Source organism: Muntiacus reevesi, chromosome 18, assembly GCF_963930625.1.
Source record: "Muntiacus reevesi chromosome 18, mMunRee1.1, whole genome shotgun sequence".
NCBI classification, from domain to species: Eukaryota; Metazoa; Chordata; class Mammalia; order Artiodactyla; family Cervidae; genus Muntiacus; species Muntiacus reevesi.
In genome coordinates, this window is record NC_089266.1 from 12,297,407 (window position 1) to 12,318,181 (window position 20,775).

Genomic DNA, 20,775 nt, shown 5'->3' on the forward strand with positions numbered 1-20,775 from the left:
AAAGGAGACAGAAAACCAGCCCAAAGGAAGCCACAAAGCCGATGAGCGCATAATACCCTTCCTTCAGTCACAGGGTTGGGCACGGGCAGTAGAGCCCCAAGGCTGGCATGGGCCCCAGCTGGACCCGAACCACACTAGGCAGTAAAGGCTGCCCAGGTTTCCAGCAGCAGCCCTGGACAGAGCCTATAGTTGGAGAGTCTAGACGTCAAGTTTCCTTCCTGCAAGAGACAGGGCTGGTATGAAAACGCACATCTGAAGGGGCCTTCCTTGTGGACAAGGGGGCTCAAAGCCTGAACAAGCCTGAGTCACAGTAAGGACTTCTTTGAGTGTGGACAAGCTGGGAAGTCACCCAGAGACCTAGTCCAGTGACCACAACACCCCCCAGGGCCACCGCTGCCTCCACATGCCACTGGCTGCCCTGCTAACAGGGACGATTCCACCACCACCCAGTGCCCTTTTGAAATCCCTTCTCTGGAAGAGACTCCGACACCACCTGAGGACACCTCATGACCTAGATGAGTTACAGCTGGTCTCCTGACCGCCCAGCTCAGCCCCCAGTGACCTCAGATGTTTCCTAAAGTCAAACCCGCCCATAAGAGACAAAGTTCTTTGGTCCCCAAGGACTCCAAAAGAAAGTCCTCTGCAGGAAATGTCAAAAGCTCTACAGACTGTTTTGAGTGGTGGCATCATTGTGGACGGTGAAATTCGAGCTTCCAGAGGGGAAGGAAAGGACAGGGCCTCCTCCTGCACCAGTGGTGGTTAGTAGATGCAGCTGGGTCTGAAAGCTTGGTCTTATGGACAGTTGCGTCTTCAGGTATCTTCCATTCCGGTGGGCACAGCCCATCAGGATGCTGTTCTATCTCAGGGCACCAATGCCATGCTATGGGATGGAGGCCCTGACACTCAGGCCTCAGTCTACCAGCTGACCAGTCTGTCCTCCTTGAGAACTGTTGACCCCACTTCCAAGAAAGGACAGGCTAGCACAGGCAGGCACAAAGTTCATATCCGCGCCATGGCACATCCACTGGGAGACCAGGGGCCAAGGTCAGATCACTCAGTCACTATCACTCCAAGGAGGGCAGAAGTGGGGCACAGCTAGGCTGACTTCCAGATCCAGCTACTCTCCAATATCGCGGATACAAGTCTAAAAATAAGTCGTGAGTCGCTAACCTACGGCAAAAGGACAGTGCCTAAGAGTTCACACGCTGGAAGTGTCCTGGACTCAAATTACGGCTCCTTGATTTACTGAGGGGGATCTCGGGCAGGTTACTTAATGTCTTGACCTTGGTTCCCTACTTGCAAAATGCAGAACAAAACGGTGTCTCTGTTGTATTGAGCAGATAAATTCACACACACGCACAAGGAGCTACATGAGGTGGTTTCCATAAACACCAGCTGCTGCTACGACAACACAAGCTCAGTACATCCTGGGAGAACAAGGGGACCCATGTTGTGCACACACGCAGCCCTGCTAGACATGGACTTCAGCCCTAAGTGTGAAGGATGTCCTTCAACCAAACTCCAACATAGCAAAGTCTCTCTCAGATGTGGAGGCTGAGCTTCAGGGACACTGATGAGAAATTTCGGAGACAGGTTTAAGTGTCTCCTGTCAGTTGACACAGCTATATTTAAACTTAGGGTCATTAATTGCTTGCTGAAAGAAATACAATTATCACAATTTGAGTTCCCAGCTCTCTTCCACAGTAAAGAACTCTAACTTCATAATACTTCTTTCTCAAATATAATATAGGACGAAATGTTTATTCATTTCCAAGGAAGGAGAACTTTGGGGGCGTTACCACAGAGGAAGATTTTGATACCCTGACACATTTCGTCACAGATCACCACAAAGTGGAAACCTGTGATCCTAGGCTGATACTATACGACCAACAAAACAACGGTCTTGAGGAAGAAGTGGATCCCCCACCTACCTGCCGCTGCAGGCCAAGTTCGCCATCCAGCTCCTTGAGTCTCCTCTCCAGCTTCCACTTCAGGTTCCCATACTGCTCCCACTGTTGATCCAGCTCATTGTTCCTGTCACTATGTTAGGAAAAAAAATAAAAACTCAGTGTTAAGAAAAGTCACACTGAATAGTCTCCAAACTACACATTTGCAGGGTCTCCTTTGCAAACGTGAGTGACAGGTAATGCTTCTTCTTTGCAGGAGTGGCTTTGGCAGGACCCAGAGGACCCGCATGCTATACCCGGACAGGTGACTATCTGCAGAGGAGAACATGACGTGGGATCCAGGCTCTCGGGACAATCCCACAAGTGCCCAGGATACAGTCAAAAGTCACTGGTCATACCAGGACTTCCCTGGCAGTCCAGCGATTAGGACTCTCTGCTTCACTGTAGGGGGCACAGGTTTTTATTCCTTGTTTGGGGAATGAAGATCCCACATGCTGAGCAGTGTGGCCAAAAAGGAAAAAAGAAACACAAAAGTCACTGGTCATACCAACAACCATGAACTCTCCACTTGAATGAGAACTCACAATCCATAGATGCTAACACCAAGATGACACAGATGCTGATATGATCTAACAAGGATTTTAAAGCAGCCATCATAAAAATGCTCTGACAAGCAATTTCACAGAGCCTTGGGACAAATGGAAAATAGAAACTCTCAGAAAAGAAAAAGAAAATATAACAAAGAATCAAATGGAAACTTGAGAACTAAGAAGTACAATAACCAAAACGAAGGACACTCTAGTTGGGCTCAATGGCAGAATAAACATGTTACAGAAAAGAACCAGAGAATGACAAAAGTTACCTGACCTGATAACAGAAAGAAATATGCTGAAAAAAATAAGCGGAGCCTCAGAGACCAGTGGGATGATAACAAAAGATGTAGCATTCACATTGTTCTCACTGCAGTCCCAGAGTGGAAGGAAAACGATGGTGGAGCCAACAATGTACTTGAAGAAATAATGGTTGAAAATGTCCCAAATTTGGTGAAAAAGAATGAGCATAAGTCCTGGGGAGACACTTCACAAAACAATATAAAGCACATCAAGGCTGCAGCAGAGCATGCAGCTGAGGCCTGTCCTTCTCATCGTGAGTGTAGCCCACAGGCCTGACAACAGCTTCAGGGTCTCAGGTGACCTGCCTCAAGTCAGCTCTTAGTATCAGATTCAACATATATTTCACATCATTAAAACAATAAGTCCCCTACATACGAACCTTCTAGAGGCGAACTTTCCAAGATGAAAACATGTGTTTGCAAGTCCAATCACATAAGCTAGTTCATGTGTCTGGTGTGCACTGTCATGTACGTGCATCCTCTACATGTGGTCGTGCTTTTGGGCACTTTACAGTACTGTATAGAGTACAGTATCTTTATTTCAACCCCAGGATGTCCAGAAGCAAGTGTAAAAGCAGTGGTGATGATGTGGCTGGTACTGTACTGTAAGATTAAAAATGTTTTCTGAGACTTCCCTGATGATCCAGTGGTTAAGAATCTGTCTTGCAATGCAGGAGACGTGGGTTCAATCCCTGGTAAGGGAACTATGATCCCACATGCCTCAAAGCATGTGTGCCTGTGCATCACAACTATTGAGCCTATGCTCTAGGCCTGAGAGCTGCAACTATATTGAAGCCCTCGGGTCTAAGATCTCACGCTCTTCAACAAGAGAAGCTACCAGAATGAGAAGCCTGAGCACCACAACTAGAGAATAGCCCCCGTTCACCACAACTAGAGAAAGGCCCTCGCAGAAAAGAAGATCCAGCTCAGACAAAATTAAATACATAAATATTTTTTAAAAAGAGATTGTGGCAATTTATGTCAGAGTGTTCTGCCTGTGTTTCCTGTAAGAGTTTTACAGTGTCTGGCCTTATATTTAGGTCTTTAATCCATTTTCAGTTTATTTTTGTGTATGGTATTAGAGAGTGTTTTAATTTCATTCTTTTACATGTAGTTGTCCAGTTTTCCCAGCACCGCTTATTGAAGAGGCTATCTTTTCTCCATTGTATATGGACCAACATATGAAAAGATGCTCAAAATCACTAATCATCAGAAAAATGCATATGAAAACTATAATGAGGTATCACCTCACACTGGTCAGAATGGCCACCATCAAAAATCTTGACTCCTTTGTCATAGGTTATGTGACCATAGGTGCATGGGTTTATTTCTGGCCTTTTGATCCTACTCCACAGTTCTATATTTCTGTTTTTGTGCTAGTACCATAGATTCTTGATTATTGTAGCTTTGTAGTATAGTCTAAAGTCAGACAGCTTGATTCTTTCAGCTCTATTTCTCTTTCTCAAGACTGCTTTGGCTATCCAGGCCTTTTATGCTTCTATACAAATTGTCATTTTTGTTGTTGTTGTTGCTATTCTAGTTCTGTGAAAAATGCCATTGGTAATTTTACAGGGATTGCATTGAATCTGTAGATAGCTTTGGGTGGTATAATCATTTTCATAATATTGACTCTTCCAATCCAAGAACATGGTATATCTCTCCATCTGTTTGTGTCATCTTTGAATTCTTTAATCAGTATCTTATAGTTTAATACATAAAGGTCTTTTGCCTCCTTAGGTAGGTCTATTCCACGATATTTTCTTCTTTTTGTTGCAACAGTAAATGGGATTATTTCCTTGATTTCTCTCTGTGATCTTTTGTTGTTAGTGTATATAATGCAAAAGATTACAGAGTATTAATTTTGTATTTTGCAACTTTATTAAATTCATTTATTAGCTATTAGTAGTTTCCTGGTGGCATCTTTAGGATTTTCTATGTAGAGTACTGTGCTTCCCTCATAGCTCAGTTGGTTAAGAATCTGCCTGCAGTGCAGGAGACCTGGGTTCAATTCCTGGGTCGGGAAGATCCCCTGGAGAAGGAAATGGCAACCCACTCCAGTATTCTTGCCTGGAGAATCCCATGAACAGAGGAGCCTGGCAGGCTACAGTCCGTGGGGTCGTAAGAGTCGGACACGATTTAGCAACTAAACTACTACTACTCCTACTACTATGTAGAGTATCGTGTCATTTGCAGACAATGACTGTTTTATTTCTTCTTTTCCAATCTGGATTCCTTTTATTTCTTTTTCTTCTCTGATTGCCATGGCTAGAACTTTCAAAATTATTTTGAATAATAGTGGCAAGAGAAACCATAAACAAGATGAAAAGACAACCCTCAGAATGGGAGACAGTATGGTCAAACAAAGCAACTGACAAAATATTAATCTCCAACATATACAAATAGTTCATGCAGTTCAAAAATAAAAAATAAATAGCAGAAGACTTAAATAGACATTTCTCCAAAGAAGACACACAAGTGACCAATAAACACATGAAGAAAAGATGTTAAAAAATCACTAATTATTAGAAAAATGCAAATCAAAACTATGATGAGGTATCACCTCACACTGGTCAGAAGGCCATCATCAAAAATCCATGACAATAAATACTGGAGAGGGTATAAAGAAAAGGGAACCCTCCTGCACTGTTGGTGGAAATGTAAATTAATATAGCCACTATGGAGAACAGTATGGAGATTCCTTAAGAAACTAAAAATAGAACTACTATATGACCCAGCAATTTCACTACTGGGCATATACCCAGAGAAAAACATAATTCAAAAAGACACACGCACCCCAATGTTCATTGCAATACTATTTACAATAGTCAGGACACAGAAGCAACCTAAATGTACATCAACAGAGGAAGAGGCAGGGAATTCGCTGGAGGTCCAGCGATGAAGACTCTACGCTTCCAATGTAGGGCGTGCGTTCAATCCCTGATTGGGGAACTAAAATTCCACAATGCTGGATGGCGCAGCTAGAAAGTAAAAAAATTTTTAAAATGACAAAAAGCCAACCAATCAAAAAAATGTCAGAGAAACAGATAAAGAAGTGGTATGTATATACAGTGTAATATTACTCAGCCATAAAAATGAACGACATTGGGTCATCTGTAGAGACATGGATAGACCTAGAGACTGTAACAGAGAGTGAAACAAGTCAGAAACAGAAAAGCAAGTAACATACATTAACATTACATGTGGAATCTAGAAAAATGGTAAAAATGGTTTTATTTGCAAAGATGAAATAGAGACACAGACATAGAGAACAAACATATGAATACCAAGGGGGAAAGCGGAGGGAGCAGGGTGAATTGGGAGATTGGGATTGACTGTATATACACTACTGATACTATGTATAAGACATCTAATGAGAGCCTACTGTATAGCACAGGGAACCCTACTCAGAGCTTTGTAGTAACCTAAATGAGAAGAAAATTAAAAAAAAAAAATACACACACACACACATATTCACTTTGTGGTACAATAGAAACTAACAACACTGTAAAACAACTATACTACAATAAAATTTTTTTAAAATATTATTTGTGTGAAAAGTACTATAAACCCATTACAGTACAGTAGCACTGCTACCACGCCCACCTCAGATGCCCACCTAAGTGCCTGCTGCCACCAAGGCAGGAGCATGCTCTGACGAGTTACCAGCTGTACCTGGACTAACTTTGTTGGACTTACAAACAGGCCCTCAGAATAGAATATCATTCATATGTGGAGGACTTACCATAATTATAAACTCAAATATGTTTTATTACAATAATTCAGATTTGCATCTCATGGAAAAAATTTCAAATAGTTAAACCAGTCTCCACTAATTTCAGCTGCACTGGGTGGGACCCAGAAAAAAACATCCAGGTATGGCCATGCCTGCCTTCCTGTGACAAACACTGAGCAGGTGGGAGCCCGGCAGCCCTATGGGGAAGGAGGCCCGTGGAGGGCAGGGGCGTGGGGTCCGCTGGCCCTCACCTGTGGACCCGCTCCAGCTCCAGGCGGTGTTCCTGCAGCCTCTGCTGGTACTGCCGCTGCAGGTCCTCCAGTCGTTGGGTCTCGCTGGCCAGCGCCTGCTTCAGCTTGGCCACTTCGATCTTGAGCTCGCTCACCTCGGCCTGCCTGGCCTCCTCTAGCCCTCGGGCCTGGGCGAACGCGGCGTCGTAGTGCTCCAGCTCCCGGTCCCGCTCTTCCAGCACCTGCAGGTTGTAGATGAAGTCCTCCCGCAGGCGCCGCAGCTTCCCCTGAGCCTCCTCCAGTCGGCGCTGTGTGTCCTGCAGGGCGGCCTCCTGCATCTGGGTGCGCTGGGCCTGCAGCGCTCGCCACTCCTCCTCCTTTCGAGCCAGCAGGGCGTTCAGGTCCTGCTCCAAGGGTGGGGGCATCATGTCAGCAACTGCAGCAAAGAGAAGGCAGGCACTGGGTTCACTGCTAGGAAACCTGTGCTCCACAACGCCCACCGCAGGTCCCTACCTAAGTGCCTGCTGCCACCAAAGCAGAAGAATGCTCTGACTAGTTACCAGCCGTCTGGTCACACCCTGGATTCTGGAGAGCCAAAGGCAGCTCCCCTAGGGCCCAACAGGGCAAAGGCACACAGGCCCAGACTCCAAAGGCTCTTTCTACCCTCTCCTTACCCGGCAGCAGACGGAACACACAGGAAGTGCAGAATCACAGAGGGAAGAGAAGGAAAGACAGGGAGTGCTGCCTGCTCACTTACAAGGGCTAGGTGTTTTAAAACAGTTTCATGAAGTGCTCTCTCTTTTGCAAATAAAAACCCAAGGCTGCTCCGGCCGGCCCCACATGGCTCCGGAGAGCCAGTGACCCTTCCCACCCCTATACTCTACTCCTGGAGCTGGAATGAAGCTCTGGAGATCCACCACCCAGAAGCATGCTCCTCTGCTCTTGGGTCCAGTCCATTGTGCACAGACATGTTTTTAAAAACACAATAAAGTGCTAGAAAAAAATACATAATACATCACTCCAATTTTTTAATTGTTAGATTCAACAGCATGAAACCAGTTTGTCAAATTTCCAAGTGTCTGCAGATCTCTTGTTTCCCATGTCCACTGAGGATGCCCACACATGAGGCAGAGTCACCAAGAGCTGCTCCCCACCCGGGCACCTCCATGACTGTCCTGGTCCCAGCACCGGCAGAGATGGGGTAGATTTTTATGTGCAAAACCACTTGTGGGGGCATGGAGTGGGGATGGAGTGGGACTGTTATCTCCCTGGTTGACTTATGCAGTGAGTCTGAGGCTGTGGGTCAGGCCCCACCAGCTACACAGCAGGCCCAGAGGGATGCAGGCTGGCCCAGGTGCCATGAGCATCTCCTGGGACAGAGGGTGGAATGTGAGTGATGCCTGGCTCCGAGAGGGCTTTTCCAGGAAGGTCAGGTGGGGTCTGAGACAAGCATCTGGCAGTAACTTCTGTGTATCATTGTCCCCAAAGCATCTAAAATGTCTGATTCATTTTAAGTGGGTCTTTTTTTAAGACGAAAAGACATACGGTCCCAGGCCATCTTAACCCACAGGGTCAATACACATTCACAGAATTCCTCCTGGACAGAGGGATATTGCTAACAGGAACAGGATTTCAGTGGCCTGTGAAGACACCTTGCAGGTTGTGAAGGTTCCATGTACCCCTCCCCTGAGAGGTACCAGCAGCATTAATACTGGTCTCCCTTGGTCAAAGTAAAGCAAATATCCACAGGCAAACTCAGAAACAAGAACAAGAGAATCTGAGGGTCATTTTTTTTGTTTTTAAGCATTACATTGCCAGTAAACACTCCCTGAACCAGAAAGAACACTACTTTTTTTTAGAGACGTGAAGTTCATTTCACTCCTGAAATTACTAACAAAAACCAACAACAGTTCTACCACGAACCCTTACTTTCCAAAATTCAGTGGAGGTAAGAAATGGACAAAATTTTCATGTTGTAAAAGGCTTTGATGGCATCAGGTTTATTGTGATGGAATGCTTTGAGGGACCTCAACTCAGACACCTGCAGAGTTGCTGCCACCAGCACTGTGGAAGCAGACAGCCCTGTGTCCTCAGACAGCCCAAGTCTTTCTTAGTTTATGAGTTGTGAACCCTTTGCCCTGTGAAAGGTGATCACTAATAGTACAACACATAAAACTCTAGAGGAAGACAACAAAAAACCTAAAGACAAGTCCATGCACACCCCACCAAAAAATTATCTATTGTAATCAAAATTATGACTATAACATCCTGGTTCAGTTCAGTCGCTCAGTCATGTCCAACTCTTTGCGACCCCATGAATCACAGCACGCCAGGCCTCCCTGTCCATCACCAACTCCCGGAGTTTACTCAAACTCATGCCCATCGAGTCGGTGATGCCATCCAGCCATCTCATCCTCTGTCGTCCCCTTCTCCTCCTGCCTCCAATCCCTCCCAGCATCAGGGTCTTTTCCAACGAGTCAACTCTTCGCATGAGGTGGCTAAAGTATTGGAGTTTCAGCTTCAGCATCAGTCCTTCCAATGAACACCCAGGACTGATCTCCTTTAGGATGGACTGGTTGGATCTCCGTGCAGTCCAAGGGACTCTTAAGAGTCTTTTCCAACTCCAACACCATAGTTCAAAAGCATCAATTTTACAGTGCTCAGCTTTCTTCACAGTGCAACTCTCACCTCCATACATGACCACTGGAAAAACCATAGCCTTGACCAGACGGACCTTTGTTGGCAAAGTAATGTCTCTGCTTCTTAATATCCTATCTAGGTTGGTCATAACTTTCCTTTCAAGGAGTAAGCGTCTTTTAATCTCATGGCTGCAGTCACCATCTGCAGTGATTTTGGAGCCCAAAAAAATAGTCTGACACTGTTTCCACTGTCTCCCCATCTATTTCCCATGAGGTGATGGGACCAGATGCCATGATCTTAAGTTTTCTGAATGTTAAGCTTTAAGCTAACTTTTTCACTCTCCTCTTTCACTTTCATCAAGAGGCTCTTTAGTTCACCTACACTTTCTGCCATAAGGGTGGTGTCATCTGCATATCTGAGGTTATTGATATTTCTCCCGGCAATCTTGATTCCAGCTTGTGCTTCTTCCAGCCCAGCGCTTCTCATGATGTACTCTGCATATAAGTTAAATAAGTAGGGTGACAATATACAGCCTTGACGTACTCCTTTTCCTATTTGGAACCAGTCTGTTGTTCCATGTCCAGTTCTAACTGTTGCTTCCTGTCCTGCATACAGGTTTCTCAAGAGGCAGGTCAGGTGGTCTGGTATTCCCATCTCCTTCAGAATTTTCCACAGTTTATTGTGATCCACACAGTCCTAGGCTTTGGCATAGTCAATAAAGCAGAAATAGATGTTTTTCTGGAACTCTCTTGCTTTTTTGATGATCCAACGGATATTGGCAATTTGATCTCTGGTTCCTCTGCCTTTTCTAAAACCAGCTTGAACATCTGGAAGTTCTCGGTTCACGTATTGCCGAAGGCTGACTTGGAGAATTTTGAGCATTACCTTACTAGCCTGTGAGATGAGCGCAATTGTGCGGTAGTTTGAGCATTCTTTGGCATTGCCTTTCTTCGGGATTGGAATGAAAACGGACCTTTTCCAGTCCTGTGACTACTGCTGAGTTTTCCAAATTTGCTGGCATATTGAGTGCAGCACTTTCACAGCATCATCTTTCAGGATTTGAAATAGCTCAACTGGAATTCCATCACCTCCACTAGCTTTGTTCATAGTGATGCTTTCTAAGGCCCACTTGACTTCACATTCCAGGATGTCTGGCTCTAGGTGAGTGATCACACCTCACTTCTGTGTATTCTTGCCACCTCTTCTTAATATCTTCTGCTTCTGTTAGGTCCATACCATTTCTGTCCTTTATTGAGCCCATTTTGGCATGAAATGTTCCCTTGGTATCTCTAATTTTCTTGAAGAAAAGAAAAACATCCTGGTAGCAATATGGGGGGAAAAAAAGTAAAGGAGAAATTGTCAGAATGGTCTGGGTTTGTATTTAGAGACTCCCAAAATACTCCCTCAGGACTAAAGAAACAGCAAGGGTGTGTTTTCTGGAAGATGTGTGCTGTGTGCTGGGCTACCCCAGCGGACACTGGGAAAATGAAATAAGTTTTCTAGATATTTGTTTCTCTGAGCTGAGCACAACAGTAGTCAGAACACAGAAAAATAAAATAAGAAAACACAACGTGAAGCACATTAGGACTGGGCGAGAAAGGCCAGGTAATTATTAAGTACGAAGGGCGGCTTGCTAGAAGGCAAAGCACAAAGGGAGACAGGATCCATCACTGGATTTGCATCTTTCATATGGAAAAAGTAAGGCGATCTCCCAGGTGAAGCCGCTGGCATTTGTTAGATCTAGACAAATTCCTTATGTAGCTCTTTTATAAGGGCAACGAATTGTGCAGGGCAGGGCCTGCACAAGCTTTGTTCCTTTTCGGGCCAGTTAGTAAATATTTGGGACTCTGTGGGTCACAGGGTCTCTATGGAAATGCCTTAACTCTGCATGAAAGCAGCCAAAGAAGACAGAAAATGGGTAGGCTGAGTCTGGCCCACAGGTCTGCTGTGCTGACCCCCTGAACTTTACACAGGAGATGCTCTTATCAGCAACTGTGTGACAAATACTATTGTTTCTTAAGACTGGTCACGGTACCCCTAATCCTCAGGGGTCTGAGAAGAGCTCAATTCGGACACAAACATCCATCCACAACTCTTGCCTGGTGTTCACTGGAGGTGTGGGCCAGGCTCAAGAAGGGGAAGAGACACAGGCACTTCCAGCCCAGCCAGTCTCAGGGTGACCACACCAGAGAGGAGGCACAGAGGGGAGTCCCCACCCCGCCCCACAGAGAGAGGGCATAGGCATGAGAGGCTGAGGGAGCAGGAAGAGATCGCAGGGCCCTGTGATGCTGTGATAGAGTAACAGATGTAAACACTGGTCTTCATCCATGGTTCCTGGCATCAGGCTCCTAAAACCCTTATTTCCTAAATGACAGGAGCTAAACAGGTATCTTTAGTTATACTGAGTTTTTGTTCCCAGTTCGTAAAAAAACTCGGGCTGAAACGATGTCTCCCATTATTCATAACAAACCTCTTTCAACCACACCTGAGTCAGTTAATGAAGAGAGTTTGGAAAGCCCTTGGATAACCAATGAATGAGGGCTGGTTGCCTGTGGAACTAACCACAGGATTAGAGGGTTGGAACTTGCAACTCCACCTTCCAACTTTTAGGGAGCGGAGAGGAGCTGGAGGCTGAATGGTTTAATGGCTACCAATGTTTACCAACGGCTAATGGTTTAATCAGCCTGTATAATCTGGTCAGGATTGTCAAAATCCTGCCAGATGGGCCTCCCACCCATGATCTGCACAGGACTGCCAAACAATCTAGGCACTAATGCGTTTCTTTGAAGGAGGTTACTCAACCAAAAGACATCTTCCAAACCCAAATACTCAAAACCCAAAACCTGTCTCTTTGCTACAAAACAAAACTAAGCACCAAATCTCAGCAGCACCTTCCTAGGGAGGTTCAGGGGCCAGTCCTTGGAAAAAACAGACCAGGCAGCTGCTCAGACTTGTCCACAGTCTTTCAGGATCGGCAAGGGGCCGACAAGCCATAGGCAAAAAGTCCCTCTGGACTTAACCTCCTGGCTGGCAACTAGGTTCGTTTTGCCCCCATACAACAAAACTCCCTTAGACAAAGAGGTTTGCAGTCTTTATTTGCAAGACAGTCAAGCAATGGATTTCAAATCCACCTTCCCAGAGGCAAGCGGCTTGAGGTATTTATGAGCTCAGGAAAAAAAAAGCAGGGGGGTCAGAGGTGTGGGGAGCATGAGGAAAGGTGACTGAAAAACAGGACTTCCCTGGTGGTCCAGTGGCTAAGACTCTGTGCTCTCAATGCAGGGTTGCCGGGAGCCAACATACGAGACCCTACCCCTAAAAAGGCCATAGGGGAGAAAACCTGATGGGCAAGGCGGATCAGGTTTTCAGGGGTTTCGAAAAAGTCAGCTCATGAGACCCTACCCCAACAAGGCCGTAAGGAAGAAAACCGGACGGGCAAGGCGAATCAGGTTTTCGGGGGTTTTTGAAAAGGCCAGCTCACGAGCTCCCACCCATGACAAGGTCACGAGGAGAAAGCCTGACAGGCAAGGTAGATCAGGTTTTCAGGGATTTCAAAAAGCTGCCCCCGGCTCTTACCTTAAAGATGATAACTGTCTTTCTGATGCCGGCCTCAATGGACTACTCCCTAATTTCTCTGACACAGGCAGGAAGGCCTTCCCCGATCTCTTCCCAAATAAGAATCAATTTAGAACTTTAATCAATAAGTTTCCCAGGTGGTGGTATTTTATGAGATTATTCAGGGTGAAAGGAGTGTTTCAATTTAAACTCCTTCGCTGGTAGTTTGTTAGCCAAATGCATTTATGCGCTTGGTACTAATATGCATGATTGCTTATAATATCCTAATCATAAAATAGCATAAAGAATCTGATTATATAAAAGCCCTAATAGATATAGAGTCCTTTTAAGGGGTAAAAGAGTACTATTAGAACACATAAGAAAAATTATTCTATAGGTGGTTATTGGATTGTGATTTGCTTGCTGTGTTTTGCTTGCTGTATTTTTGCCTTTAATGTGCTAAGGTTGTGTTATAAAAACCATTGTTAATATAGTTAAAGACCTAGAGAAATAAGAACTTAGCCCTAGTGTGGTAACAATGAGATGGTTGTTAATTGTCAGCCAGGAGTGCTAGGCAGAAGCTGCCTCACTGAAGCCGCAGAGTCTGTATAGGGTAAACTTCTTAGATAAATGCAACTGACAACTTTTGCAGAAAGATTAATTTTTGTATTAACAATAATATAATTCTACTCTGTACTATTTCCCTATGACACTGTTACCTTTCAGTTAAGGTCACCATAAAAACAGAAAATAGGTTTACATTCACCTGACCTGCAAAAATGTTGATAGGCCCCAAGGCCAGAAGATAATGTACAAGACCCTCATAAACAAAGAAGTATGCAGAAAACACTCTGATTTTGTGAAGGACAAGCTGACGTAATGTTAAAGTATCTTCCCCTTAGAAATGTAATAACTTAGGGTATAAAAGCTATGGTAAAAAATAAAGCATTGCCAGACTCTGCCAGACTCTCTGCACCCCCGTCTGGTCATTCTCTCTCTCTCTCTCTCTTTCTCTTCCTCGAAGACTTGGCCCTATCAAGGCTAATCTCACGTGTCTTCTCTCTCGCGCCGACGCCGTTCATCCTGAGGGTACCCCCTGGATCCTGCCGAGGCTGGACCCCGGCACAGGGTGCCTGGATTCAATCCCTGGTCAGGGAACTAGATTCTGCAAGCAATGACTAAGACTCAGTGCAGTCAAATAAGTAAATATTAAAAAGAAGATTAGTAATCGATCTTCACAGTTATCCTAGTTATTATTATCCACAGTATCCCAGTTACACACTAGGATACAGGCCTCTGCATGTTTTCATAAGTTTATTTTAAATTCATTAACTCATGTGGCTGCATCAGGTTTTAGTTGCGACATGCAGGGCATTTTATTTTGGGGTGTGGACTCCTCTCGAGTTGTGGCGCACAGGCTCCAGAGCAGGCGGGCTCAGTAGTTTCATGGACCAGGGACCAGACCCTCAGGGAAGCCCTCCTCTGCACGTTTTGAGGGTGGGGTTTTCGACTCTCCGATGTCAAAAGGTCACCAAGCAGACATTCCTGCTTGTCCTGTTGGAGGGTCAGCAATCCTATCCAGTCTTAACTGGCTCAGCTCAAACTAAATACAGCTGACCCCAAGTCCCGGAAAACAACTCAGGCAAACATTGTTTAGGTTACGTGTTGCTGGCAGGATATCCAAGTCTTAAAACTACCTTGATCAGTGAAGGCAGGTGAATGGGCTTGACTAATTATTATGTATGGTTCCAAAAGCACCCATAAAAACCCCTGAACCACCAGATTTGGAGAGCTTCTAGGCTGGTGAAGATGTGGAGACATAGAGGGCAGTATGCTGCGAGAGAGGGGGTGGGAGCTCCCAGACCCTCCCGCCCACCTCGTCCTCTTCCATCTGGCTGCTCAGAGTTGTGTCCACTTACAATAAACTGGTGATCTAGTAAGTGAACACTTCCCGGAGTTCTGTGAGCTGCTCTAAGACATTACTGAACCTGAGGAGAGGGGTCCTGCCCTGATTCAGAGCAGCCGGGAGAAGCACAGCCGACAACCTGGACTTGCCACAGGCATCCCGTGGGGCTGGCAGCTAGTGTGGAGACTGAGTAAAATGTAAGACGTCCACTAGGTGTATGCTGATAATGCTTGGCGGAGGAAGCACCCCCTGACGAGTGGCATCAGGGAGGAAGCAGGCCTTCTAACTGTGAGAGCAGGGAAGGACGGAGGATGAACTTGGAAGCAAGAGTCCTGATAGCGCTATTCTACCAGCGACAGCGTGGTGGCCTCCCCACAGGGCTCTGGAGCAGAGGAGAACTCCGGCCTCTACGCCTTCTCCAGCTAGGCAGTCTCACTCTACCCACAGGCACCTGATGGAAACCCCTGGGCCTGCCACCTTTGATTCTGTATGCCCCTGCCCCCACAGCCCTCAGCTTGCCATTGGCACCCCACCTCCATCCAGCTGCCCAAGCTAAACATCTGGAACGAGCCTGTATTTCCTGTTCTCATCCTCCAGGCCGCCCTTCAGCCACCATCATCTCTCACCTGGAGCCTCAATGACTTGACCCTGAACTGGCTCCTCTGCTACATACTTGCCCGTTTTTTCCCCCCATACTTGCCCTTTTGTGGCCACCAAAGGGATGGGTTAGAAAAAAAAAAGCCTTCCCTCCCCACCACACCCACAAGGGCTTCCTGTTCCTGAGTCCGCTTACAACACCTGGATCACCACATTCAGGGCTGGGGGGTGCCTAATGGTCCTTGTCAGTCAGCTGCCCCTCTGCCTGGAAACCGGCATGTAGGCTCCTTCCTGTCCCTGAGACCAACTCAAGTGTCACTCCAGGAAGTCCTCCCGCATCTTCAACCAAACCTGGTGCAAGGATGTAGCCCTATTCACATTCAAAGTCTCCGCTTGGCACTTATCAGGAGATGGTGTTTACTGCTTATGTGTCATTCTTTCCTACCTGCTCCATATGGTATCCCATACTTGGAACCCCAGCACACAGGAGACGCTCAAAAGTATGTACTAAATAACTAAATGGAAAAAAACTATCCCAGGACAATAATAAACTGAGGCTCTGGGGCTAGAGCAGAGGAACTGGGGGAAGGCAGCTATCTCTGCTCTCCCGGGCCCTTCCAAACCCTTTATCCTCCTGCTTCAAAGGCTCGGCTTCCTTAAAGTGCCCACAGCCCTGTGCGCTCCACCACAGAGGACAGCCCTGCATCCACTGAGGTGCCTGGCCCACCTCTGCGACCCTGTTCATGGTTTCCCCCACTCCAACATAGCCTAGTCCCCCACACTTGGATCGCCAGCCCTCACCCTTCAGCTCCGGTCACTCTAGATTGACAATAACCTGAGCTTTACATGTGTTACTGGAGGTATCAGTGAACTACAGGAAAACCGACATTCACTTTAACAAGTTTTGAATTCAGTAAAAAACTGGAGTTACTGGCTTCAAGATCAGTCAGGTGCCAAGTATTTCCCCCATGCAGACAGCTGAGGGGATTCCCCAAGTATGTCCTGCCGAATGTCCCAGGTACCTGTTCTGTACCCCAATTCCTGGCACACAAGGAGAGAACAAATGCTTGCTTCTATTCCATGCAGGATGTGTATCATTGTAGTCAGAGAAACATGACATTAAGTAACGTAAAATTCTCACAGACATAGCAAACTTTCTTAAATCCATTCATTTATTCAACAAGTACTTATTCAGCGCTCACTACATCTCAGGTGCTGTTTCACCTGCTGGAGACATATGGGCCAGGTCCCCACCCCAACGAGTTGTCATCCTTGCTGGGACAAGACAGAGAGGCACAGGAATACAGAGAGGAGCGGCTGGAGGCCCCGCCCAGAGGAAACGGCAGGAAGTGGCTCCGCTAAGCCTTCAGGAGGCTCACATCCTGCTCAGCTGTGGCCCCTGCCCTGGTGCAGGGTACCCAGGACCACTGGGAAACCAGTGTTCTGGCAGGTCAGGCTGGCCACCAAGTTCAGGCACAGTCCAGTTTGAGATAACAAGGCGACTCGGTGACCTCCAAAATTTCAGGTTCACCCACACTAACTGGACGTCTAATGGCTGGCCCCTTGCAAACCCCAACATATGCACAAACCCGACTGCCTATGGTGGGGCTGTGTGACTGCGGGCTGGTAGGTGGCCTTGTGAGTTCTGGGGTCTGGCACAGAACTCACTTGTCAACAGAAATCATGCATTCACGGGCCACCTACATACCTGTGCACAATCACAGGCAAAGAATCACTTTTTAAGCAAATATACAACTTTAAATGATGCCGATGTGACTGTGATCGTTGATGAAGTGCCCGTGAGTCATCACTATGGTTCTTTATGGAGACAGCAGGCCGAGGTCTGTGAAGTCAGTAGGGGTCCCTCTTCTGAGGACGCCCACAGGCTCGCCTCTTAAATGCACCAATCGCACAGCCACCCCTGGGAATTATGCTTCCAGTATAGAAATCTGATCATGTGATACTGTGCCCATGGCACATGGCCTTGTTGAAAAAAAAAAGTTCAACCTGTTTGGCACAGTATATGAAGACATCTAGGGGGTGTCTCTGGTGGCTCAGTGGTAAAGAATCTGCCTGCCAAAGCAAGAGACACAGGTACGATCCCTGATCCGGAAAGATCCCACATGCCTCAGAGCAACTAAGCCTGTGTGCCACAACTACTGAGTCTGCTCTAGAGACAGCGAGTCACAACGGCTGAGCCCACGTGCCACAACTGATGAAGCCAGCATGTCCTAGAGCCCACCCTCCACAAGAAGAGAAGCCACCGCGATGAGGAGCTTGCACACTGCAACTAGAGAGTAGACCCGGCTCTCTGCAACCAGAGAAAAGCCCGAGCAGCAATGAAAACCCAGCACAGCCAAAAAACAAATAAAATTATCTTTTAAAAAAGACCCCTAGGACGGGGGCTAGCCCACCTTGCCCACTACAGCTCCCTCTGGACCTCCAGCTGATCCCCAGAAAGGAACTAGCTTCTACTGTGTATGCTCCACTGCACCCCGACATGCCCGGCGCTCGTGCTCCTTTCCTTCCCATTCCAACACAGACAGCCTGCCCTGCTTCCGTTATAAATCCTGAAAGCCCTGAGGCTGAGATTAACAGCTTTTATTAAACACCAGATTCCAAACCGGGACCCCGTCTGTCTGTCAGCCAGCAGGCATCCCCAGCAAGCACCCAGTTTCTGGGAGGGGCCAAACAAAACTGGCGAAAGCGGAAGGTGGTAGGTGGGAAGTCCACTGTCAACTCAGCTTGGCCTGTAGCACTCACGGTCTTCGAAGAGAACCAGTGGGCTCAGCGGGGCTAGGCTAGGTTGCCTCATCACTCTGATGTTCTCATCTGTAAAATGCTGAGCTTTCTAAACTTTTTTTTTTTAATCTAAAGAGGATTAATCTGTCAGTTCTAAAAGGCACTTGGAAACCCCTGGGTCTTAGGAAGATGGAAATTACTCTTCATGAAAGCCTTGGTTTCCCAAACATGGAAAATTTGCAGGCTGCAGACAGAAGCAGCAGAAGTCCCATCTGGAAGAACACCTCAGTCCTGAGTGAGCTGGAATGCACCCCTGGAGCATTGACACTGCCACAGACCAAACAGTAGATAGTGTGGAAGAACTTGGGCACTCACTCACTCTCTTACCCAAAACCTAGCAGTGGTCTGCAGCGGTTGACCCTGACTATGCAGGACTATCCTTGTCAGATCAAAGGGGCCAGCAAGAAAAAGGCTCAGAAGTCGGCGTGTCCAGGCAGTGAGAGACTCGGAGGTGTCTCTAAACGGATAATGACAGAGAAAGGGCTGTGAGGAGGACCCATGGCCAAGCATCTCCTGACAGCCGGTATCATACTTAAAAGAGTTTGGGACAAAGGATGAGTCCTAAGGAATTATGAAAAGGAGCTCCATAGAAGAGAAACAGCTTTCCAAGCCAAGTGGGCTCTGCAGAGGGGCCTGCCCTGTCCTGCTTTGCCCTGGCAGTGCCCCACCTCTCTGGCATGCTGCCTGCTGGGATTGCAAGCCAGATGTATAGGGCAGGAGCCTGGGAGAACGATTCTGTCCTTGCCAATCTCAGCCCTTGCCAAGATGACCAAGTCATCAGAGCAAAGCACATCCAAGTCAGAGAGGAACTCACAGGCTACCCGATTGCAGACGTGACAATGGAACTAATAATACTTTTGTTCATCTGATTAAAAACTTGGAGCAACTGTTTTGGAATAAACATTGACAAGTACTTAACTGAAAATACATTGCATGACCTCAATAAAACATAAGCAGTTGCAAAATCTAAAAGTTACAACAAAAGGCTGTTTGTAAAGGCTCAAAGTCAGAAACAGAATGTTGTCTTACTGGTGCTCTGTAAATATATTTAATAAACCCAAATCTATGAAACATATTTGTGGGATTTGAAAGAAAGTCCAGAGGTGGCTCATTTCTGTATTCGGGACAGAGGACTCAAGGCTGGCACCCTCTGGAACCCCCGAGTGAACAAAGCTCAGTACAGGTGATCATTAAGGGCATCAAGGGGGTGAAAATTACAGGCCGATGACTTCTGTCTTTCACTGACTGGCAGATAGTACCCACAACCATTTGTAAAACCTGAGGTGAGAGAAGAGCAGCAGATGGATCTTAATTCCATCCTGGTACTTGCTGGGGATGAGGGATATTGCTAAAGTGAGGAGAATATAGCGCTTTTTTATACTCTGAATTTATAGCTGCCAAATTCCCATGCCTCCCCCACCCCACCCAAAAAAGCAAATAAATGATCAAATAGGAGATAAGTTGAACAGCCTTGTAGTTAAGAGTTGATAATCTGCTCATACTTTTAGAACCACATAAATGTTTCAGATACCAAGACTTAAAATCAATAAGGACTTGGGAATTCTCTGGTGGTACAGTAGTCAGGACTCAGTGCTTTCACCAAGGGCCCAGGTTCAATCCCTGGATGGGGAACTAAGATCCCACAAACTGCACAGCACGGGGGGGTAGGGGTGGAATCAATAAGGACTCAAAGTGAAATATAATCAGAAACAAATAAACCTAACTTTATTACAAATTAATAACATAAATACACTAAGGCAACTTTGTAAAATAGATTCTGACTATATATTAAAAGAAAAAATAAAAAACTAGCACATCCAAATATCATACTCTACTTAAGTAGGTTTATTTCTCACAGAAATATGGCTTGGCAATACTGAAACTATATGTAGTCTAGAATTGAGCAAAAAGGTGAACATACTGAGGACAATAGGGCTTCCCCTATGGCTCAGCAGTAAAGAATCCACCTGCCAGTGCAGGAGATGTAGGACCGATCCTTGGGTGGAGAAGATCCCCTGGAGAAGGAAATGGCAACCCACTCTAGTATTCTGGCCTGGAGAATTCCACGAACAGAGTATCCTGGTGGGCTATAGTCCCTGGGGTTGCAAAGAGTCAGACATGACTCGGGGACAAAGGCCAGACCAGATTGAGACAATGGGAGCCAGAGTTAAGAGTAAAAAGGAATGTATTAATAGAAAGAACCCTGTGGTGAGACTGAAATTGGAGGTATCAATATAAACTCAGTTTTTAATATATACACAGATGTATGGATATAGAAATAGATACAGATATATAGGGGGTACACAAATTTATGTTTCCTAGTGCTGCCCATTGAGAAAGCCAAAAAGTAATAACCCTCCAGTAGCAATGAGCATACCTCCAAAGATCTTGGTTTCTAAAAAAAAAAATCTTCTAAATTAAAAGGAACTAACACTCCTTAGAGAAGTTTTTGATTCGAGGTTAGGTCAAGGAAAGCACAAGGTTGAGTCCAGAATATCCTATGGTACCAGATAATA

The 20,775-nt window shown here is 46.1% G+C and overlaps 1 protein-coding gene across 2 annotated transcripts in view; it reads right to left on the reverse strand.

The window, feature by feature from the left end:
* Positions 1-20,775, reverse strand: part of CCDC57 (coiled-coil domain containing 57) — a 116,480-nt gene that overhangs the window by 94,115 nt on the left and 1,590 nt on the right. For both annotated transcript variants that reach the window (XM_065910076.1, XM_065910074.1), the window contains exons 2-3: positions 6,784-7,198; positions 1,932-2,040 (exon numbers count right to left, since the gene is read on the reverse strand). In XM_065910076.1, the coding sequence (XP_065766148.1) occupies positions 1,932-2,040; positions 6,784-7,190 (516 nt within the window). In that variant the 5' untranslated portion in view covers positions 7,191-7,198. The remainder of the gene's footprint in view (positions 1-1,931; positions 2,041-6,783; positions 7,199-20,775) is intronic.